Source organism: Argopecten irradians, chromosome 9, assembly GCF_041381155.1.
Source record: "Argopecten irradians isolate NY chromosome 9, Ai_NY, whole genome shotgun sequence".
Classification (NCBI taxonomy): domain Eukaryota; kingdom Metazoa; phylum Mollusca; class Bivalvia; order Pectinida; family Pectinidae; genus Argopecten; species Argopecten irradians.
In genome coordinates, this window is record NC_091142.1 from 36,540,604 (window position 1) to 36,567,001 (window position 26,398).

The following is a 26,398-nucleotide window of genomic DNA, read 5'->3' on the forward strand; positions in this document are numbered from 1 at the left end:
TCATACTGTTACACGGGTACAAAGTTCACAGCATATTCTACTGAGCGGGTAGCCTTCCAGAGATAAGGATATGTTTATTGATACTCTAAAGAGTATTCTAGTTTTATGTAACACTTTTTATTAAATCAACATTTACAATTTCGTTTTAGTTTTTATTTGCCTTCTCTTATCCTGGTCTTTTAGATACAGTCCTTGTTTATATCCTGATACTAATGCCTGCCCTGTAGTTTGGCCCTAAATGACCTTAGTTGTCGATGGGCCATAAAACTCAAACAAACAAACAAGTTCTATCATGCAAATCACTGTAGTATCTGTTCATTTTAAATTCAAAAATGCAAAAATAGAATAATAGGATTTTTTAAGAATAATGGTCAACCCGCTTCCAATACATATCTGTAAGCGTATACGTGTACCGCTTATTGTATAAGTATCCCTAATAAGGACAAACATTGTTTATTAAAGGAATTTAAAAATCTCCACGAAATACAAAAAATAATGAAAATATGTAAAAACAGTATTGTATCAAAAGATTGTTGAATATTCCAAATAATATAAAGTGAACAGTTTAGCTACAGTATGCTATATATATGAAATAAGTCATGAGTGACAAATAGATTTCTTTTAATCTGAATAAAATGATTATATATCATTGACAATCACTTGCTTTCTTTAATAGAATATTAAAAGACACATAAAGAGATCGAATGTTTCTGAAATTGACATTGGAAATCGCTAAAAAAATCGTATGGAAATTATTATCAAAAGTATTTTGCCTCAAACAACGTCGGCTAGGTATAGTCAATATGTATGCATAAATACTGAAATTGTGCCTCTGGCAGTTTGACACATGTAATAGTTAATGTAATCACTTTTCAATTAACGATATAGAGCCATTTCCGATGTAAATGTACAAGTTCGACAACAGGCCGACTGGTGATAAGGTACTGACCAGTGGTACAATTTATGTTTGAAGTCGAGATCAGACTTCTGATTGAGCTACAACATTAAATTCGACATTGCTATAATAAGTCACTGATCGCTCGGTGTTGCTCCTCTCTCACCGTCGGTGTCATCTACCCGAAAATGATCCTAGCTCATTATTAAACATTATTTATAAAATATAACTATATTTTTTGCAGTTCAACCTTTTTATAAGAACCGACTGTTTATTAGTGAGCTTTTTGATTAATTTTATCCCTAAATTGGATCATCATACAAAGTCCTTTGATTGTTTGTTAGACAAATTTAAATTGATAACAATCTTCTTCATGCAATTTATGACATTATTTTATTTTCATGATTATTTTCAATTTATTTTTAATATATCGGATACCATTTTATCATCAATGCATGTAGATTAAAATACAGCATATAAATTATCATTTTCACTAAATCATCATTTGTACATGTAAATTAGGTAGAAGACTTTTATAGGCGATGCCTGATGTTCAATTTCTTTGATATTTTCTTTGTCAATATAATTGACCACAATTACTACAAAATACCATTTACATTAACTCCGATGTTAAGCAAATCTCCCACTGTGCATTAAACATATGGTATATAAAACGAACGAATTTAATAGTACAAAACACTCGTTTAAGAACACCACTGTTGATTATTTATCTGACCTTGTCTTCAATTATGGAACATTTGATAATAAACACGATAGGATCGCATGACCATCAGACGGCTGAGTCACGTGACCACGGAGTATATATTGATGTGGAACCATTCGGAACATGCTAATGAGCCGTCCTCGTCATAGGATCTACCCTCAATGTGGAGTCTTCCCAAGGTTAGTGACATATCATGTATATGAATAGTGTTTTAAATAGTTATTAAAACAAGATAATTTATCAAAATAATTACTTTAGCATTGTATCTTGATTTTCAAATGTTTTATTTGGGGAGTAAACAACTGAAATAAACAGTAATCAGTCTTTTTGAAATCTTCAGTTGCGCATTTTAATCCATATCATATTTTCTGTATTCCCTGGTTCGTCATGACCTACTGTCAATAATGTTTCAATTTTACAATGGTTTGAGACAGTTCAGTTATATTTGTGCATTTTTTGATATTTATATCATATTAAATTTTATACTAATTTTTGAATTGTGTATGTCTTTCTTCGCCAATTATAGTCTTTCAACGAATGTATTATCACAATTCACACGTATATAATTTCTTCTGAATTCATACAACCAATACGCTCGTTTTAAGAAATATTGATTAAATATTTAATTGTAAATATAATTTCCATTGTCCCAAAATTCATTACATAAAAAGATCGGTCAGTGAATATGATAACTCGTGAGAGATTGTATATATAGTATAAACATTACTTTTACATGAAAACAGATTAGGGATGAAACAGAATATTACAGGTCATGAAAGTGATAGAATACTTCACTTTATTTATATCCATTATTTTCAGTCACGGTGTTAAATTATTACAATCAGTTTCAGATATACATTTTGCAAAAGTGTTTAATCCTGATCTTAACTTGATATAATTCCAAGTGTTAGCTCAATTCGTTATTACAACCATTTATACAATAACATTGCATTTTCTTGAAAGTCATTTCACACCCTTCCCAAAGACCTAGTTTTGGCGTTTTCGTTAATTCGTAAATGTGATTGAAACATTGTCATGGACGACGTTATATATCTCACAAACAATGGAAAAGTAATTCCGTGTGTGTGGAGTTCTTATTTTATCATTTGTCTGAATGTTGGATATTTTTTTATGTTTTTTACATACCATTGTTACCTTGTTATTGTTATCCATAATCCTTCCATTTAAAGGGACAATTCAATCTAAGAGAACATTAAAATTTGTACATATATCGGGGAAAAACCCAGTTCTAATGGAAATTAGATCAGTCGGTTTTACTGTGATATGCCAGAAAATCGCATGGTGGTGAAATGCGTGTGAAATGTTCAAACTCGCTCGCTTCCCGTAGAGTAGTGTAACTTTTGTCTAGAACTGCTCAAATCGCTCTGACATTAGTGTGTTTACCTTATGGTGAATTGTCTTACCTAAAATCATTTAATCACCTCCTCAGTGGTTATGAAGTTCATTTGTTTAACGTGCGTGACTTTTGCTCGGGTTTGGGTACAGCATACATATTGTACATTGTACCTGCTTAATAGGATTGATCAACGATTTGTAATTACAACGGTATAAATGAAAATACTAAACTATGACGTGGAATTTGTCAATATGTTGTATGTTTCATAAAAAAAAGTAGAACAATACGTTCATGTTATATTTTGCGTCTTGGTTATGTAAAAGAATTAGCTTGAGTGAATGGTCCCTTTAACGACAATCACATCACTTAATAATATCTTAAAACAAATCCGAAAAAAATATAAACAAATAATCGCGTCCATTTAGACATGAAACCCCCTTTAACATCGAATCCCATTTACTCTGTAATGGGTATGACCATGTAATAATCTCTTAGGATGTATAAATACTAACTTGACATCAGGAGAATCCTCAGAAGATTTAAAGTAATAAATATCCACTGCTATCAATATATTGAAATTTCGTTTCATATCATGAAGGTTATACAGTAAAGCTTCCCTATTAAATCCCCTTTTCGTCATTTTTGTTTTTTGTTTCTTCTAGATCTTCAATTTTCTATTCAACACATTTCAATAAAATTCAAATCAATTTTATTTTATAAAGAACATAATGGCCATTCAGTCAATTTTCCCATCTAAATCTTTTTCGTCATTTAAATATTTTCTTGGTGATTAATCTTCTGCTACGACACCTTCCATTAGCGATTCGACACCACCGATCAATGGTTATTTTCATCTATTAATGCCAGAAGTAGCCAATTTAGAACTTTCCTTACGTAGCTAAAGTTACTTACACTACACTATTACCGCTATTAAAGGTTTGCGTTTCTTATTTTACTTCAACATCAAAGTTTTTAAAATAATTCATTGAATCCCCAAAAACAATCAATGACACTATATGCCATATATGGAATAAGGTTCTGATCGCATAGAAACTAAAAGCAAAACAAATTATATTTTTGTATGAGTTAGATATATATATATATATACGATTTAACTAACAATTATTGTCCAAATAATTAGTGTTATGTATGATCCTTCGGCGACATCTTTAAAAATCAAATTTCGATTCATTGCAACAGAACTAAATATGTTAATTAATTTGTATTTTTCTTGTATATATCATGTTGTCCCTTGTCTTTTACTTACTTTAATTGGTTCTTTTAAAAGACTTATTTGTATTATATCTCAATTCTTCTACATAATCTATAGAAATCTGCTATTCAAATCACATACAGTTGTTTTCTTCAATGTTCCCATTCAAATAAATTATTAGTGAGTTATTTCATTAAGAGTTTAAAAATGCTCCAAAGCTGACAAATGGTACTTCAAAAACAGGGGCAGACGAATTAGTGTTCTTCTTCAGTTACAAAAGTTACTTACTTCACACTATTACCACCAAGTTTGAGCTTCCAATTTTATTTCTAGATAAAAATATTCAAAATGATTAATTGCATCACGAAAAAATTCCAAGGCATTATGTCCTATATGGAATGAAGTACAGTTTACGCATGCACCAAAATCAAAATAAATTATGTTGTACTATTTTTTGTGTTAAATTGACATATATATACACGTTCCGGTTATAGTTCCAATAATGGGTATCATTTATGCTCTGTCGGCGTAGGAGCATCTTTAAAGTAAGTTTACATTGCAAAGAACTATACTTTTGAAATGTGTTAATATGTCACAATATTTTTTCCGTTACACAATTTCGGTGATTTTATCATTAAAATTAACCGGTAAACTGTTCTTTAAACTACTAAGTTATTATTCAAATAATTGCTATGATTTTTTTTTATAATATACATTTTGTAAAATTTAACTTAATATTCAATATATAATGAATTATATTAATGTCGTAATTGTTTGAATATTATGACGTATGAAGCTTTATAAATAGATATTTCCACCAACAAACAAACACCGTCAATTTACCTTCTGGCAACACTTTAGTAAAGTATTATTTGAATACAAGCATACGTGACAGCTGCGAGGTACATAAGTAATATAAGAGCCTACCACACTGTCTAAGGGTTTACTCTGATGACGTACACTTATAATTCAATTAAATGATACCAGCCAAAGGTAATAAGAGAATACATGGATACATCACGTGGTTTATACGTTCGAACACATATAATCGTATCGCTATGACTGTACAGACATAATTCAATATAGAGTCAATGATTAGTTACTTAGATAGCATTGTACTCCAGACTTTCCATAATATTACTGTGATTGTCGTATTCTGCCGTGGGCTATATACTGTGTTTACTTGTTCTAATATGCCACTGGGCCGGCCTTTTTATTGAAGAACAAAAATTGTTGATATTAAATACAACAGAATTATTCAATTTCTTTCGATAAGAAGTATTTATGATAATTATTATGGGGTAAGGAATTAATCCAAACCTTTTAGACAACTTAATTGTGGAACTTTCAAGGCAGTCTACTCCTTTATCAAGATACACATAAAACAAAGACGGTCACATGATATAGAATAACATATAGGAAATACTTCTCATTATAGGTCTTAGTACAAAATTTCATAATTTTTACATTAACACTAACATCAATTTCCTAACATCAAGTCGTAATCTTTACTACAATTGTATTCTTTCATTATAATAAATCTTATTCCCATGGATTCGCCTTTTTCCCGGACTATTTACTACAATGAAAACTGGGACGACTTGGGACTTTTTATTACATATTATTATACGCGGACGTTTTTCGAACATATCAGCCATTTTAATAGTTTTCTTTATAGCGTTCTCTTTACTATCCCAGCTAACCGTCGATAAATTCCACCTTCGGCTCCGCTCGCCCTTTCTTTTGTCTTCTTGCATTTTTATTGTTTATTCTATATGTGACCTTGCTTGCTTTATAAAAAGTGTGTCTTGATAAAGGAGATACATCGTGTAAATTTGACAATTTATTTTGTATATTCGCATCCTACAACATACGTTTTAAAGAATTCGTGTTACAGGGAAAATACCGCATATGATAATAATTACTTATGTATTGCAGTTTTCGTTCCACTGACTAAAATCCTTGGGCAATTTATTTGTTATAATGTAAATGTTCATTTGCTGTGTTGTATGTCTAAAGCTCCAACTATATCAAAGCGCATTGGCACATGTAGCAAATTTGTTTTCAGAGTTTTCACTAAATCCTTGACTGTAGAAGAAAGGAATATAAGGCTTCTTAGGCAAAATACAAGGCAGTTTCAAACGCCAAAGTGACAACAGAGCGGTATCATTCTAAAACAATTTTGATTATTTCAAACGAATGTCAGTTGATTATCGGTATTCATATCTTCACATTTTTTATTAAAAAACTTATATATTGTAGGGGAGGAGATAAAATAATTCCTAAATGACTAAAGAGGACCACAAACATTTTAAAATGAATGGGAATCCAGAAATAGCTGTCGAACAGACAACTCTGACCAGAACTACATCTCAACATGACATGAAGACTGAGTTTACAATGGTAAATATCGCCTCGCCGAAAGAAGACGAGCCGAAATCTCCCAGGATGTCGGTAGCATCCAGTGTCTCTCAGGACTCGTCATTTCAGCTGACAATGGACGAACAGTCGAAAGTGGAGAGGGAGATGAGTAAGAAGGAAGTGCTAGATTTGTCACCGTCAAAAACAGTGGTAATATTTAAGTGGATTGTAACAATGGTGTTTGCTCTGATTGGACTCGGCTGTCTTGTTGGTAGCAGTCTGTCGTTTATAGAGATAGCCGCTAGACTGCCAGGCGCTGATAATAAGGAATCGTGCTCTGCATTCTCCACGATTCTTCTCATTCTGTTTGTCCCAAATGTGTTTAATCTTCTACGCTCGCTGTGGAATGGCTTGCGTCGCCATGATATGCCGTGGCCAAACAAAAAATCAATCAACTGGGTAAGGTTTGCTTGTAAATAATCATTTTCAGCATCAAGCGTGTTTATAACCAAATATTATTATAAGTATATTGTTTTCTGGAAGTGTAATTTAAAATTCAAATCTTCGAAAATAATTGAATTCCAACTAATATTAGTCAAAAAGTATTTTGGTTTTGTTTTAAAATGGAACCTAATATGGTGTATTTGCAAAAATCATTATCACAAAAAGAGTTAAAAAGCATTTTACATTTTTTTTTCATTTCTAGAATCATTAGATAACTATATATCGTGTCCGTATTGTCCAAAGATGTCTTCTGTACACAATCAACTGGAATGTGATTTTATTTTTCAGATTTTCTTAACCGCAGTTTTGGAATCATTTGGCCTATGCGTCTTTGCATTCAAAATCTTTTCTCTTCACCTGTTTGGTGTAAACGGCTTACTTTTATCTACATCGCTTTTCTTTATCTTCCCCATGACGTATCTCTACAAGTGTAGAAATCTTTCCGACAACCCGAGGTCGGTCAAAATCCTCTGCTTTGTCGCAATCGCCTTTCTGGTGTTTGGTTGTCTGCTGTCGTTAATTGGTGGATACACTTTTATGCTAAAAAACCTCAAAGATACCTGGTTGATCCCAACAGCGGTAGCTTGTCTTACATTAGTTTGGTCTCCTCTGGTGCAGAAACGATTGATAAATCTTAATGGAAGCAGTGGAAAACAAGAAGAGGAAGAACCGAACTCACCTCTTCATGACGTAACGGACAAAGGGGATCTTTTGGTAACTAAGCGACCACAGGCCTGCTGGAAATCTGCCATATTTCTCTCAGCCTGTCGTATGCCTTGCATCGTTGGATTTTCCCTACTGTTACATTTCGTTGACAGTGACAAATATAAAAACGCTGATGCCATTGACTCATTCCGTGCGTCTTTGGACTGGCATTTCGAACATATCGAACCAAGAATGTTGATTACAAATCTTATGTGTACGTTTGGAGGGTATTTTATCACGTCGATTGCCTGTCGTATTACAATGCAAAGGGGAGCATTTGTACTACCTCTGCTATTTGCTAGTCCGATAGTATTTTCAATTCTCTCAGTCGAGACAGCATGCAAGAAAATAACAAGCATCCTGCATCCAGATAACTTGCACATGTGTCAGAACGAGAAGCTGATGTTTAACATTCCGGCCATCGTCTGTGTTTTCATCGCTCTGAGTATCTCACTCGGATGGATTATCTGGACGACAAACACCATTGTCCTGTGTACGGAGGCAGAGGTAACTCCCATTTTATACCACACTGTAGTTTGCATTTGCAGGTAGATATTGATTGTGACGTCATGTGTTTGCAAGTATAACGTCAGATGTTTTGAAGGAAACGACATGAAGAATTGCGCTCACAAAATAATGACGTTACAATGGATATCTACCCGCAATCGAGCTCACTCTATAATATGCAAAGATTGAATAAGGATGCGAAAGTTAAGAAATATCAGTTTTTTAAACACAGTGTTCAAAGGAAGTGGTAGCTGATCACGGCTTGTTCATCAAATTCGATGGTCGATCTGTGTGTCGACCAAACAAATACCAGAAACCATTATACACAGAATCAGTAAGCTTCAATTAAAGCAGTTATGAGCCCGATCGTGTTCAAATGGTTTGATCGGTCGAGGAGCTCGATAGGCTCAATAAACCTAGTCTTTTTGATTCACCTAAAGTATGCTACTATGTCGCTAAAATGCTATTCTCTTTCCCTTTCAAGATAAATTCAGTTGGAGCTGAGAAAATTAAAAAAAAGTAAAACTGTAATCATGTTTGATAATTAATACATATTGACAGATTATTTAAAGTTGTTTGCATCGTTCTACCCGATAGATCTTTTGGTTACCAACATTTTCCGGAATTCTACTGATGGAGTGGTTGCTACTCTCTAGACGTAATCGACTTACAGAACAACGGGAAACTCCTACGTGTGTGGCCAAGAAAATCAAAGTTTACATTTGTACAACCATGTACAGAGAGGTACATTTATCATATTATTAGAAACGACGAATTATTATATGTTTTCAAAACATTTATTTATTGTTATGAAGAAAGGATACGATACAAGTATGGCTATACCATAGTAAATGATTTAATCGATCCATCAAGTACCTATATCATTTCATGGGAAAGAGCATTTCACCTACTTACATAATCTAAAGGTATATCAATAAAATTGATGGACTTTTTCTGCCACAATATTGAAAACAATGGATAATAACCTGAGCTGTTTTCAAATACACTATTGCACATACAATGACATCGAGAATGTTTGTTACAGTAAAACCTATCGACCACTATTTTGGGGTACCTTATTACATGTTAATCTGTTCAAATTACAGACGAGAAATGAAATGAAACAGCTACTGAAGTCCATCAACCGGATCCAGAAAACGTACTCCGACAAGTATTACGAGTCTCACGTTTTCTTTGATGGCGGTGTTAAGGATCGAACACCGACAGATTTCGCTCTTCAACTCATCAGTCTGCTACCAGATACCTTAGGTAAGTATGTCGTCAGAAGGTTTGGGCAAAAATGAGGAAAAAATACCGTTTTCATATGCTTATAACAACCTACGTTACAAAAACGACGCTATTTGTAATATTATAAGATAACGAAATTTATTTTTAGCAAATTAAACTACCGATTAAAAGTAAAATAGGATTTTATGCGAAATCAATCGGTCTGCATTGACAGATTAACATAAGGCTATACTCGTGTTTACATGTAGGCTCCTGTTATTGGGACCAGATAATATGAATACAGTAAAACCGAGTTATACCGCACCTTCTGTTTCGATATATCGAGTTAAGCGGTATGTCGCGTTTGGCGGTATATCGGATTTGTCGTTAGAATCTCAACATTATCATATGCACGTAACGCTGTGTCCGTATGACAATGAACAAATAACTTAAAACCGTACTCTCTGTCAAAAACATTACATTTTTCAGAAAATTTTCAAATCGAACTTGATGATTATTGAAAACTGAATATTTGGTTTGATCAATCAATGTCTCGTCGCAAAATAATTAGGTAAACACATAATAGTGCTAACACATATATCTCTATTTTCCAATATACGAAAGGAGCAATTTTCTAAAGCCGATAGGTCTTTAATGTAGTTGTATCCATCATGAGATGTTTGACAGCTTTCCTAACTTGAAATAAATTGTTTAAGGCTGTGACATCAAGAGCTGTAACAGGTTTATGACGCCCTATGGGATGAAGCTTACCTGGGAACTCTCCACAGGGGAGCCAGGCCTACATACAGATCTACTCAACTCCCGCAAAATGAAGTTTGCTATCCACCTCAAGGACAACAGAAAGGTATTATCGTTCATTCTCCATACCTACGGATGCATCGGTGTTAATCTTATACAATACTCTCATGTCGTCCGGGGCTGTATTACATGGCTAACTTTACAATACTCTCATGTCGTCCGACGCTGTATTACATGGCTAACTTTACAATACTCTCATGTCGTCCGACGCTGTATTACAAGGCTAACTTTACAATACTCTCATGTCGTCCGAGGCAGTATTATATGGCTAACTTTACAATACTCTCATGTCGTCCGACGCTGTATTACAAGGCTAACTTTACAATACTCTCATGTCGTCCGAGGCTGTATTACATGGCTAACTTTACAATACTCTCATGTCGTCCGAGGCAGTATTACATGGCTAACTTTACAATACTCTCATATCGTCCGACGCTGTATTACATGGCTAACTTTACAATACTCTCATGTCGTCCGAGGCAGTATTATATGGCTAACTTTACAATACTCTCATGTCGTCCGACGCTGTATTACAAGGCTAACTTTACAATACTCTCATGTCGTCCGACGCTGTATTACAAGGCTAACTTTACAATACTCTCATGTCGTCCGAGGCTGTATTACATGGCTAACTTTACAATACTCTCATGTTGTCCGACGCTGTATTACAAGGCTAACTTTACAATACTCTCATGTCGTCCGACGCTGTATTACAAGGCTAACTTTACAATACTCTCATGTCGTCCGAGGCAGTATTATATGGCTAACTTTACAATACTCTCATGTCGTCCGACGCTGTATTACAAGGCTAACTTTACAATACTCTCATGTCGTCCGAGGCAGTATTACATGGCTAACTTTACAATACTCTCATGTCGTCCGACGCTGTATTACAAGGCTAACTTTACAATACTCTCATGTCGTCCGAGGCTGTATTACATGGCTAACTTTACAATACTCTCATGTCGTCCGACGCTGTATTACAAGGCTAACTTTACAATACTCTCATATCGTCCGACGCTGTATTACATGGCTAACTTTACAATACTCTCATGTCGTCCGACGCTGTATTACAAGGCTAACTTTACAATACTCTCATGTCGTCCGAGGCAGTATTATATGGCTAACTTTACAATACTCTCATGTCGTCCGAGGCTGTATTACAAGGCTAACTTTACAATACTCTCATGTCGTCCGAGGCCGTATTACATGGCTAACTTTACAATACTCTCATGTCGTCCGAGGCCGTATTACATGGCTAACTTTACAATACCCTCATGTCGTCCGAGACTGTATTACAAGGCTAACTTTACAATACTCTCATGTCGTCCGAGGCTGTATTACATGGCTAACTTTACAATACTCTCATGTCGTCCGAGACTGTATTACATGGCTAACTTTACAATACTCTCATGACGTCCGAGGCTGTATTACATGGACAACTTTACAATACTCTCATGTCGTCCGAGACTGTATTACATGGCTAACTTTACAATACTCTCATGTCGTCCGAGACTGTATTACATGGCTAACTTTACCATACTCTTATGTCGTCCGAGGCTGTATTACATGGCTAACTTTACAATACTCTCATGTCGTCCGAGACTGTATTACATGGCTAACTTTACCATACTCTTATGTCGTCCGAGACTGTATTACATGGCTAACTTTACAATACTCTCATGTCGTCCGAGACTGTATTACATGGCTAACTTTACCATACTCTTATGTCGTCCGAGGCTGTATTACATGGCTAACTTTACAATACTCTCATGTCGTCCGAGGCTGTATTACATGGACAACTTTACAATACTCTCATGTCGTCCGAGGCTGTATTACAAGGCTAACTTTACAATACTCTCATGTCGTCCGAGGCAGTATTACAAGGCTAACTTTACAATACTCTCATGTCGTCCGACTCTATATTACAAGGCTAACTTTACAATACTCTCATGTCGTCCGAGGCAGTATTACAAGGCTAACTTTACAATACTCTCATGTCGTCCGACTCTATATTACAAGGCTAACTTTACAATACTCTCATGTCGTCCGAGGCAGTATTACAAGGCTAACTTTACAATACTCTCATGTCGTCCGACTCTATATTACAAGGCTAACTTTACAATACTCTCATGTCGTCCGAGGCTGTATTACATGGCTAACTTTACAATACTCTCATGTCGTCCGAGGCTGTATTACAAGGCTAACTTTACAATACTCTCATGTCGTCCGACGCTGTATTACATGGCTAACTTTACAATACTCTCATGTCGTCCGAGACTGTATTACATGGCTAACTTTACAATACTCTCATGTCGTCCGACGCTGTATTACATGGCTAACTTTACAATACTCTCATGTCGTCCGAGCTGTATTACATGGCTAACTTTACAATACTCTCATGTCGTCCGAGGCTGTATTACATGGCTAACTTTACAATACTCTCATGTCGTCCGAGCTGTATTACATGGCTAACTTTACAATACTCTCATGTCGTCCGGCTGTATTACATGGCTAACTTTACAATACTCTCATGTCGTCTGAGACTGTATTACATGGCTAACTTTACAATACAATCATGTCGTCTGAGGCTGTATTACATGGCTACCCTTGCAATACACTCATGTCGTCCGAGGCTGTATTACATGGCTAACTTTACAATACTCTCATGTCGTCCGAGGCTGTATTACATGGCTAACTTTACAATACTCTCATGTCGTCCGAGGCTGTATTACATGGACAACTTTACAATACTCTCATGTCGTCCGAGGCTGTATTACAAGGCTAACTTTACAATACTCTCATGTCGTCCGAGGCAGTATTACAAGGCTAACTTTACAATACTCTCATGTCGTCCGACTCCTATATTACAAGGCTAACTTTACAATACTCTCATGTCGTCCGAGGCAGTATTACAAGGCTAACTTTACAATACTCTCATGTCGTCCGACTCTATATTACAAGGCTAACTTTACAATACTCTCATGTCGTCCGAGGCAGTATTACAAGGCTAACTTTACAATACTCTCATGTCGTCCGACTCTATATTACAAGGCTAACTTTACAATACTCTCATGTCGTCCGACGCTGTATTACAAGGCTAACTTTACAATACTCTCATGTCGTCCGAGGCAGTATTACAAGGCTAACTTTACAATACTCTCATGTCGTCCGACGCTGTATTACATGGCTAACTTTACAATACTCTCATGTCGTCCGAGACTGTATTACATGGCTAACTTTACAATACTCTCATGTCGTCCGACGCTGTATTACATGGCTAACTTTACAATACTCTCATGTCGTCCGAGGCTGTATTACAAGGCTAACTTTACAATACTCTCATGTCGTCCGAGGCTGTATTACATGGCTAACTTTACAATACTCTCATGTCGTCCGACGCTGTATTACATGGACAACTTTACAATACTCTCATGTCGTCCGACGCTGTATTACATGGCTAACTTTACAATACTCTCATGTCGTCCGAGGCTGTATTACATGGCTAACTTTACAATACTCTCATGTCGTCCGAGGCCGTATTACATGGCTACCATGCAAAATAATCGCTTGTTTAGGAACTGATTTGCATTTGCGGTTTTCTTAGAACTCATATCGAGATATATGTAATAATTCTAATACACGGGAACGTTTATATATGAGAGAAAAAGGCTGTTTTAATGTGGATAAGAAGGATAGGGGTAGTCTACGTCTGGGTTTATGAAAAGAAACCTGTTGTGAAAAAAATGTAATACTCTTAAACATTATTTTAAAGGGAATTTATTTTTTCTTTCCCATTTTGACTTATGAATTATATAATCAATTTCATCTGTCAACATCATACTTCTATAATGCATAATTTCGAAAAGCACAGGATATGTTATTCAAGTCTATTAAAATGTACAGAGGCTCTTTGTTTGTTTACATGTTTATTCAATTATCTATTTATTTTTCTCTTTACTAAGGTTAAGAACAAAAAGCGCTGGAGCCAGATCATGTACATGTCGTATGTTCTTGATTATCTTGTCAAACACAACAACGATTCTTCAGGAAATAACGAAGGTACAGATATTATACATATCACCCGCTCATGCTACAAGCTGAAAAAGTTAATATATTCTTAGTATGTCATGGAAGCATATGTTGACCGTTAAAGTTTGTACTTTGTACTCATTATTGAAAATACAATATCAATCAATATTGCCGTTGATTCCATTTTCTATAATATACATTTGAAAGATTCTGTTTATTATTAGTTTACTAGCTTTTTTCTAACTATCACGACGCTGAAATAAATAAGATCAACTATAAATTGTATAACTTTGAAGGCCATTTTTGTTTGCTTTCAGTCGACGATTATAACGCCTTTATTCTGACAACCGACGCCGACGTCGACTTTACGCCTAATTCTGTCGACGCCCTACTTGATCTGATGATATGTGACAACACCGTGGGCGCCGTCTGCGCGCGCACGCATCCGGTCGGATTTGGTCCTTTGGTCTGGTACCAGAAATTCGAATATGCTATCGGCCATTGGTTTCAGAAGGTATTATCAATTCACTCTCTTTTCTATATAAGATATAATTTCAATTAACTTTGGTTTCTTGGTTTGGCTACGCAAATGGGTTTTTTTATTACAAACTATATCAGAATTCTTTTATACAGTTTCACACGTAATTTTACACCATTGTCATGTCTTTGATAGATATAACAATAGAAATTTAGCTTCATCGTTACATACTCAATCAATAACAAACAATCATTATACGATACTCCAAATATCGGCGATACTAATAACTACAGATTTTGATTTTAGTGGTTTATTTAATGTAGTCAATCAATTAATGTTGCCTAGGTCCATTATCTTGTGTGTCTGTATCATTGTTTGTTAGGTGAGGGTTTTCTATAAGATGTAATCACTTTTGCCAGATACGTTTGTCTTTCGTTTTTATAAAAATATACCTAGACTATAAAATGCTACAATAATCATGAATATTGTGCTGATATATCGTATCATATTTATAATAAAAACACAATTACATACTTTTCGGGATCAAAACATGTTATTAATTAATTTGCAATAGCTATATATTGCCTTTATTTCCCCAGGCAGCCGAACACGTACTGGGCTCAGTGCTGTGTGCCCCAGGCTGTTTCAGTGTGTATAGAGTTCGCTCTATCCGGGATATCGTTACTACCTATGCTTCAGAGGTGGAGAAGGCTTTCGAGTTCCTCACCAAAGACATGGGAGAGGATCGCTGGTTTTGCACACTGCTGGTGAGCACCCATTTTATTTGCAACGTAATAGTTACTTTCTCTTTGTGTTCATACTGAAAATGAATTTGTTGCAGATCGATTTCTTTTTCTTAAACTCCGATAATGGCACGAAAAAGTGATGTTATCGTAACGTCGAAAAAAGTGACATCAATGCTTTGAGAATTTCGTTTTATTTGTTTTCCTATTTAATCTAATTTTCTGATTGGCTGATTATGTTTTCTTTTATACCTCTATGAAAATAAGAATCCCATAATGATGTCAATTTCGTGACATCACTGTTAATGTCTGGACGTTGCATACTTGCAATGGAAATAATCAATTGAATCGTGCATTAAAATGCGTTTTATGTTGAAGTCTAAAAAATGACTTAAATTAATTGGTTGCATTATTTTATTTTTAATTTCATTGGGGAATCAAAATAAATCACAATTTTTTTAGGAATCCACATAATCTACTTACTGTTTTCACACCTCAATAAAAAATAGTGACAGTAATACACAAGTATATAGAATCTAGTAATAATTAATATAAGTTCTTGTATACAAACAAACTGATCTGATACGCTGCGGAAAAAAGTGAATAGAGTGGAAAGGACTTATTCCGCTCAGGGATATTATCTGCCCTAAGATTTTTTTTTAATTTTTTCCCCCTTTTTTTCTTTCTTTTTTTTCTTTATTATTAATAGTTGTCAGAAAAACTAATACATGATCTTGAAAGTTGGACTTACAAATGATTTGATAATTAGAACTAATTAATACTGGTTGATGGTTTTTTCCTTTAAAAATAAAAAATAAAACAAATGTATATGCTACTTTCTTTTTGAATACGAATATGTTTTACCCAAAAACACCTTGCGAAATAATATAACTTGGAAACAAAACTTGTCACGACCACAATACCATTACATTTATACATAACGGTGGCGCTACTGTTAGTGGCACTAAAGGAGATCGGTCGGTACATTTCAAGATAACAACTCCAAATACACTCCTTATAACCAGGTACAAAGTGGGTGGAGGATCGAGTACTGTGCGACTGCCGAGAACTGGACACACTGTCCAGAGGAGTTTGAGGAATTCTACAAACAGAGGAGAAGATGGATCGCGTCCACTATTGCTAACTTGATGTTGTTAGTCCAGGAGTGGAAGAAGATCAGCATGTTTAACTATCGGGTTTCTTTACCTTTCCTCATCTACCAGGCCTTGCTTCTGTTGTCGACGCTGATTAGTCCAAGTGTTATCGTACTTATTGTGTCAGGTAATTCCATTGGTTGATGTTCTTGTTAAATTAAGTTTACTAAAATGTATATATATATATATATTTATACTGATATGAAAACATCAAACATTATACGTCGACACTCAATCAAGGATCATGAAACATTCTTAAGTCTAAAACCATCTTAAATTAAGACTTAGCCAATCACAGACGACGTTACAAAAAAGTGCTACGTCATTGTTGATTGACTAAGCAACATTTTAAGTGTAAGACTGTTTCATGATCCTTGGGTAAGTATATTTTCCAGTCTTCCTCAATAGTAAAGAGCTCAGAAATTTCTGAAACACTGTTTATTAATCAAAATTCAAAATCAATTAAACAGTTGAAATTATTTCTGTTGTTAAAAAGTATGAGCCAGTGTCCATGTGATCTTAATGTTCTGTGTATGACATTTAGGAGGACTGTATTACGCCTGGAACCTTGACGGGATGTCCACCATTTTCCTGCAGTGCGTGTTGTGTATGGGCTTCGCGATCCTCTGTTTGTATTTTTCAAACAATACACAATTGCAAGTAAGTTAATATCAAATATTTACATTACTAATGTACAATAGCCTTATGCGTACCATGGGATATCATAAATCACACAATGTATGTTAACGCCATATCATGTCAAACATATGACAGCCAATACTTAAGTTTTATATCCTTTTTTTTAGTTTAAGCATCAATCTACTAATTGATAATGTAAAACATTTTAATATACAGATAGCGAAACTTCTGACGTTTTTGTACGCATGCGTCATGATGGCAGTGGCGGTAGGAACGGCACAACAAGTGGTGAAGGATCTAGAGAATCACTTGCATGGGGGCAAGATAGACGCATCAGGTAATGGCCGCTATCATACAAACTAACCGGTATAGACGAAGGCTTATCATGATATTAAACCTGTATTAAAATAATTATATATCTTTTTGATATAGTCACTTTCTAATATCTTGATATAATAGCTTCGTGATTTAACAAGTAAAAAATGTTCTATCAGTAACTTCAGTGCGAAAAACCTAGTATAATATTAGTATGATATATTTAACTTTCCTTTGTTGTCTCAAATTCTGAAACAGCGAAAAGCAGAGCCATTTAATACATATATAAAATACATTAATGACAACATAATTAAGAAAAGTATGTGCTTTTCTATGTCAGATATAAGTGCTGATATACAAATCTCCATGACAAGTCTCTACCTCGGCAGTTTGATTCTGTTCTTCATGATTGCTGGAATACTCCACCCACGGGACTTCATGTGTCTTCTCCATGGCTTCTGGTACCTTATGTGTCTTCCGTCCGGATATCTCATTCTGAACATCTACAGCGTCTGTAACATCACGGACAGGTCGTGGGGTACGTCGATGACATGAAATGATATATAGTATTAGACTGTGTATGTAACATCACGGGAAGATGGTAGAGTATGGCATTGACATGGAATGATGTGTGCATAGTATTAGACCGTGTATGTAACATCACGGACATATGGTAGGGTATGCCAATGAAAAGGTATGATATAAATAATAGTAGACTCGACAGGTCGTGGAGTACTTCATTTCTTCCCTCTACCAGATAGTACCAGATAGGTAGTATCAAACAGTATATCTAATATTTAGAGAGGACGAATGGTAATATAGTGACATATTTCATTATTCGTCATGGTTTTTTAACTTTAGTTAATAGATTTTAATTCGTCGTTAAAGGTACCCGGGAAGAAAAAGAACCTATATCATTTTCTGACATGCAGTCCTGGTATGAAGTGTTCGAAGAAAAAGCGAAGAAAATATTTTTGTAAGTATTTTTGCCTGTTTATCAATATTTCTATATCTTTCTGTTTACCTCTCATCATTTATCTCTTATTATCCTGATGTATAAAAAACGCTGAGATGTACTAAAGGAATGCATCACAACTACATAAAGGAACTCAAACAAGTGTTTGCTTCTCTTGACATTGAAATAAATTTTTTTTTAATTTGAAGTTTTATAAGATTATTTTGAATATCATTGGCGAGCACAAATCACATTTTTGGCAGATGTTTAATCTAAGGACTCTTTGAACTGTGGTTAAATCATCCTAATTTGCTTCCTAAAAGTTTGGAGAAGAGGATGTATTGAGAATACTTACAGTAGTAAAAAACTCGATTCAACTAGTTTGATAAAGTAATTCCATCAATTAAAATAAATATCATATGTTACATAACTAGAAGAAGTCTAATGATACAGATGTCATGATGACGTTGTAGGAACACGTTGATGTTACGTAACATAGGACATGGCTATATAACCATTTGGCTACATCTTATCACATAGATAGACATTTACACAATTTGCATCTGATATTTGTTAATAAATATTTTAACAAGAACACAACAATATTTTGATATGTATACATGTTATAGAAATATCAAATAAACTATTGACAAGTCATAATAAAATAAGCTTTTTTATCCTGTGCACGTTTCTTTTATTTACTATTTTATAATATTTTCATAACGTCGCAGGAATATGACAATACCAATTACCATTTATTTTGTGTACCATCTTTACGTGTTGTTTTGTTTCAAAGTTGTTGTAAGAAAGATGAGTCGACCAAAACACACGATCAAAACTCCACATCGTCTACACATCGACATCGGGACACGTCTTTGTCAGAAACAAATGACAAAATCAATTCCAACTTTAAAGAATTAGTCATTGCTGAAGCCAAGGAGGAACAAAGAAGTAAGTTTTTTTTCAGTCACTATGATTCATTTGCCAAGCCAGTGCTGTTATAACATTAGTAAAGAAACATTTCGACCTTACCATCCATATCCAAATAGATATGGTTGAAAGACCCATCATATTGCTGCAAATCCAACATAATTTGAAAGTGTTTGAAACACTAATACTCATGTAGATTAATTCGGGGTTTAAGTTTTATTCCAGTGTTAAATTATTATTATATCATACTAATGAAATAACTTTGTTTGGTTATAGTAAACCTAAAGACACAAATGAAAAGTACAAGGTAAAATACGAGAAAAATGAGGTCAATTATATGTCAATTTTGCAGAAAATGAATAGAGTATTAATACAGCTGTTAGCGACCGTTACGTTTTGTAGAAAGCAGTAATTATTTGGGTCCTATTATGAAATTTGATATTTAAAATTTAATATTTTTTGTAATCAAAGAAATAATTATGTAAGCAGCATACATTTCGCTAGAGTAATGCATTTCCCATTTGTTTCCATTTTGACTTTTAAAATAAAATAATAATATTTAAACCATTAATAACTCTTTAAAACTCGTTCAATTAGCCTCTATTTCTGTTGATAGGTAAGAACACTATACATCCTGCTGATCGAGAAACAAAAGAACAACCTGCACACCTCCTCCCTGAACCCATCCCCATGACAGTAGACCAATGGCTGGATCAGGACTTCAAGGTAAACATATACAGGTGTCGGATTAGACAGGTGTCACTGTACTTATTTTGTCGATGCTTATACCAGAATTGCCTGAGAGGTTTACACTTATATATAAAGGTGTCGGATTAGAGAGATGTCACTGTACCTATTTTGTTAATGGAGACATGATTGATCCACCTACCACGTCTAAATCATTTAACAAAAAGGCTGACAAAATAGCACGCACCTTTTATTAAGAGATGTAAACTCACATCTAAAATGAGTTAACGTGCGTAAAAATGATATTACACTTTTATCGAATAATAGAAATATAGTTAATGTGCATACTTTACTGAAAACTTATGCTATATCCATCCGATGAACGCTTGATGAAACCAAAGCATGCAAAATCTGCTTCGACAGAGATTTACTGTGAAAGTCAGGGAAACGGAAAAAACTTTCAACATTTATGTGATGTCAAACTTTTTCTCGCAATCCCACACCAGTATCATTCCGCTGTGTTATGATAGAGTCATAGTTTCTTTGTTGTGTTTTTCTGTTTTCTTTTCTTGCAATTTGTCGCTTTTATCAAATCATACGGTATTTTATAGGATGAATATGGACCACTATTCAAGAAGCACGGATTCGAAAATACTCTGTATATAAGTGGGATGAACGAAAGGGACTTAAAAAATATAGGCATCAGAAAGAAAGCCCACGTGACGTTTTTACTTGAAATTATTCGAGATCTTCCAGAATTCCGCATTGAAATTAAAGTTCCGGTAAGTATTTACAGTACAAGTCAAATTTAGCCTGATTAAAGTAATGTACGCTTTGAAATAATCGACTGTAATCTTTCACTGAAAAACGATAAGTTTTATATTGCCCACCCTCGTTATATCAGTTTAGTGAATTGCGTTGTGCATGCACTTCAGAAAACATGTCTTCTTTCCTTTTCAGAATAACGTGAAAGACTGGCTACATGATATAGGACTCGAACAATACTTTGATAGGTTTGAAAATAACAAAATCATCACTGCTAAAGATTTAGAGGTCCTGAAGTCATTTTCACGAAGAGAAATTGAAACAGAGTTGAAAATAACAAAAGCAGGTATGTTTATCCATCGTCCCTCATCAGCAGCTGTGTTTTATACAACACATAGCCGTTTGTAAAAGTAGAATCAGTAAGACAACCACCAAGTCGATTTATCTGTGTGGTCAAGAGGGTTTGTCGCTACATAGCCTTACATAAACAATCAAACATGTCTACAAAGGTCACCCGTGGTACATAGATCTTTATAGCCAAGTGGTATTTATACACAGATCAAAGTGTGTTAATATTGGGGCCTCATGAAAGTGGTATTATTGAGCAGGTGGTCTTTATAGAAAGGTTGTCGCTAATATTGTACAGTATATCCGGTCATTTTTATTATTAAAAGCTTCACTATCTACATGTTCATACAAAATGATTCACATTTTAGTTATAAGATTGTTATTAACCTAAGACGTGTAATTGTATGGATTGTGGGCTTGAAAATACTGACAGAGTGTTGAAAACGTCACTTATGTTCATTAAAGACCTCAAACACTTTCGTAGTTTGAAAAGTATACAAGCTCCTATAGCATAAAAATCGCGTTATATGTTCTAATTAACTTTAAAGCCATATTAGGCCAAAAAATATGTCGGTTTAGGGTTACCCGACCGACCCTAATTTTTTTTACCCCGGCCCTAATTTTTTCCTTCTTTTCTTCGAAAAAATAATAATTAAAAAGTCGAGATTTCGATCTCAGACTCCGGTTCCGGCCATCATTTTAGAGTGAAAGAACACTAAAAAAAGAAAAGAAAATTCTTCCGACCGACCGACCCTATTTTTTTGCCAATGTAACCCTAAACAGACATATTTTTGGCCTTTCTTAATTTGACGTGATAGAATTTTATTTAGAATTAACCTCTTACTTTGCTTAGTTTACAATTTACCGACTGCTTCATTGGGTTTATCATCTCATAAACTAAGCAAAGTAAGAGGTTAATCTTTAATTATATTTACAATATTTTCTTTAAACAATAAAATCAACCAAAACGTCAGATACAATCATTTACCGTATGTTATTCGCCGTCAAAATATACTGCCGTCATGTTTATCCATGCACAATAGCCATTCAAAAAAGTGCGCCGTTGACTGACAGCTTAATCCCGCCCTTTTTTCCACGACTTCACAAAAATAGTTCTCATATCTCAGTTAATTTATTCATGTCACGTAGTAATAATACATTCAAAAAATAAATGTGTTTTATTGTATGTCTCCGATTGTCACGTACATTTGTTATTTGTAAACATTAACACGTGATTTTGTGGATTGACAAAGGAAGTGCGCCGATATTTACAGGTAAACATTAACACGTGATTTTGTGGATTGACAAAGGAAGTGCGCCGATATTTACAGGTATTCATACGTACCGAATCGGGTCACGTTCTGCACTCAAGTTATTGGGAAATAAACAAATCTGTCCAATAAAGTTTATCGATCCAGAAACAGTGGCAATTGTAATTATATACGGTTGTAGTTTGGGTTAATGCATATGAAGGCAAAATGTATATATAAAATCTTTCCATGTTTTGAATACATTAAATTATTGTTTATATTGTTCTTTTAAATAGGTCACATAGCACGACTTCTGAACGCTATTAAACATCTTAGAAATCCTACAACAGGTCTGTATAATTATAATCTGTATAATTGGAAACTCATAAAGTATTTAGCCGATTGCCTGTAGGCTATACGTACAGTATCAAAATATTTCTTTGCATAACACAAAAGTTGTTCAAAATAAATTTTCGTGATTTTACTTTTACAATAAAACAAATTGAGTTATGTTGCAGATATCTTATCCAATTATTCTATTTGGCAAATGACTGAGCTGCTTTTAAAATTCCCCGCGAAACCGTTTTGTAATTATGACACCATAATACTTGACGTACAATTCTATGAGTGTAGCATATGAAATCAAATTATACATAAAAAAACTTTTCTATACCAAACATTAAATATACTTTCATGTGTTTATCTGTGGAATATTTAAGAAACGTAGTTTGACAGAATAAAATGGTGTATGTGGCGTTACCATTTTCTTCGTACAGAGGAACTCAAGCGAATCGAAGTAAAACGAGCCCTGAATTCGATAGCTTTCTTTGAAATGTCGATTATAAACCCGGACGAGAACGCCTTCTGGGCCACACTCAGAGAAACGTGTCTACAACCAGGCTCGGCGGCGTTTGGACATACAGAGGAGCTCATGCGTAAGTAAAAATTACTCCTCTTATATACTGTAAACTTCCTTAATTCTGCGGCACCTGAACTTCGCCTTTTCATGCCGAACTTCCTTTTCACAACGATTCAGTTTCGCAATATAGACTTCTATCTTAATAAAAAAAAATCTACATTTTCGAGTCCGCGAAAATCACACGCACACCAAAATTAATTGGTCTATGATAAAATATAATTCGAATGTCCAAGTATGGTCATGTGGTACAAGATGTAAGATTCAACATTAACCATTGTCAAGTAAACTAGGGGAAATGTTTTCGATCGCAGACAAATGCAACAATGAAATGGCTGTGGAAAGAGATATGATATCTATCAAAAACATTTATTCATGTCGCAAATTTTCACTCTAATTTCATTGCAATCTGTGTCGAATACAAAATGTTTATCAAACAAATGTATTAGAAAACCTTTACTTTACTACTTTGTAATTATAAGTTTAACAATTCATAAAACAGAAAGTTCTTTACTTGATGCTTCATCTGTTTGTCATGTATTCACAACGCTTCATTCGTGTTTGTTTTAGAAAAACTTGGAGAATTAAGGAACAATTTTCTCATGACTCTCGCTGTCTCTAATATGTTATGGTTGATTCTGTTGGCGACCCTGGCAACTAAACTGGAACTGAAGATGTATGGCACGGATCCCATAGGTAATATATAATACAATAACTTCTACGTCATACATGGTAGCTCTTCAAACTAGAGAAAATGGTGGTATTATCAATTTAAATTACAGTCAGATTTAAATGAAAACAAAGGGAACTAGAAATTGTCACCGGGACAATTTGACGGGCGTTTCACCTAAAAGCTTCTTCGTTCAAGGTCATTTATAAAACACTTGGTAGCGCTTAGTTTCAACGTACCAAAATTCAAATACCAGGTCTTAGGCCTTTCAGAACTTTACAATAAGTCATTTGAAGATTTTAGGATTGTTAGCCCGAGTGCCCTTTGATATAGGTCAAGGTCAATCACATTAACAAACTTGGTAGGCATTTATGTCAGCATGCTTCATGCTTAATATTAGGTCTCTAGGCCTTCTAGAAATTGAGATGAAGATTTTTTAATGATTTTGTCGAAAAATTGCATTTTTGAACTTTGTCCCTTATTTCCAACCGGAAGTTGACGTTTTACAGAAAAGTTGCTGCAATATGAATTGTTTCATTTTTAATTCTACATAACATATCCAAAAATGAAAGTAATTGGCTTTGTGGTTAACGAGCTACGGCTGTCTCAATGAGCTGAATTTTCACAGGATTATTTTCATAACTCTACAATCGCACGCACTCTGTGACCTTTGATGAAGGTCAAGCTCGTTTATTTTTTCAAACCCGATAGTCAACTACCTAAGGTTACTTCATGCAAATCATGAAGCCTCTATACTATGTACAACTTCTTTACAAAATCTTCAGAATGGCATACTTAATCGATGTTATGCAACAAAATTGGAAAATAATTGAATAATAAAAAAAATCTTAAAATAGTCACTTTTTTGTAAATTTTGACCTCTAGCGAGCTTTTTTAAGAGACATATTTTGTGGAAACATGTTGAAATAAAAGTTAGGTATGTTCATTCCTTACAACAAAATTCCTTCAGATTTGAAATAGCTTTCATACTTTTTGAGTTATAGCAGTTTTTGTGTTTTTATGTTTTACGTCATGGCGGCCATATTGGAATTTTTGACCTACTTTATTTTGTTCATGGATCACCTTCTGATACATAGTTTTAACACACTGAAATTTTTTTATCCTATGTCTTACCGTTTGATCGATTAAGCGTTCACAAAAACAGGAAGAAGAATAATAATAAGAATAATAAGAATAAGAAACTTAACGAAAACAATAGGGCTTTTGGTGAAAAGCCCTAATGAATAATAATAAGAATAAGAAACTTAACGAAAACAGTAGGTCTTTTCACAAATAGTGAAAAGCCCTAAAAATTTCATAATCATATAACAACATCCAGTCATTTATTATTTACTAAAGAAAGCTGTAAAAGTATGCAAATATTATGTGGAAATCCAAGGACGAATAAATTGCAATATATCAATACCAACGGATTGAAAATTATATTGTTATTTATCTTATTGACATATTTTCTATATTGACTTTCATTAACGGACATTCAACATTTATTTGCCAGGCTTGTTGTTCCTGAGTATCTTCGAGTCTCTGTTCGTCATCCAGTTTATAGGAATGATATTACACCGTTCGATCACACTGGGTCACTACTGTGCACGTGCCCCGTACAAGTTTGGACAGTCCTACAATCGGTTAAGCGCGTGGAAACTTCGAGATATTAAGGTGGATCTATCAATAAATGACCTCAAAACTGCACACAAAAGAGCGCTCAGCTTTGCTAAAGAAAAAAATATGAAGATTAAGACAATGTTTAGCTCCCCAATGAACTTTTTCAAGCGTAACGGAACAGTAAAAAAGGGAGAAGATATGATGAGCCTACTTGAGAACAGCTAAATGTCCACTGAACAGAACATTTGGTGACATTTAATTTTTGAACATTAATTGTTCAAGGTGCCCTTATATATGCATGCTGTCAAAATATATAAACCAAGCCGATAGTTGGTATGAAAAAGGTATTTTACATGCATATCTAAAGCATTCAAAACCACCCTTCACTTAAAGTGAACAGTCGGGCAAGGAAAGTTAAAGTTTGTAAAAATGGAGTGAATGTATCCGGCATAATTTCTTATGGAATAGAAATATAAAATCCCCCGTCAAAACCTCTCTGCATGCGAAGAAACTAATTTATGGTTTAGGAATCCTAAAATGTCCTCCCGACTGACTATGTCCTTGGTTACATTTCCACGCAG

The 26,398-nt window shown here is 34.4% G+C and overlaps 1 protein-coding gene across 1 annotated transcript; it reads left to right on the forward strand.

The window, feature by feature from the left end:
* The first annotated feature begins 1,726 nt into the window (after nt 1–1,726).
* On the forward strand, nt 1,727–26,207 carry LOC138332208 (chitin synthase chs-2-like). The gene is made up of 22 exons (XM_069280209.1): nt 1,727–1,798; nt 6,452–7,009; nt 7,343–8,266; nt 8,864–9,010; nt 9,373–9,535; nt 10,210–10,358; nt 14,278–14,374; nt 14,662–14,858; nt 15,422–15,589; nt 16,591–16,846; nt 17,264–17,379; nt 17,575–17,695; nt 18,014–18,211; nt 18,562–18,649; nt 19,425–19,579; nt 20,175–20,284; nt 20,857–21,027; nt 21,206–21,356; nt 22,905–22,958; nt 23,385–23,543; nt 24,095–24,220; nt 25,711–26,207. The coding sequence occupies exons 2-22, from the start codon at nt 6,476–6,478 to the stop codon at nt 26,040–26,042; spliced, it is 4,416 nt and encodes a 1,471-aa protein (XP_069136310.1). The 5' UTR covers nt 1,727–1,798; nt 6,452–6,475; the 3' UTR covers nt 26,043–26,207.
* Nucleotides 26,208–26,398: the final 191 nt, after the last annotated feature.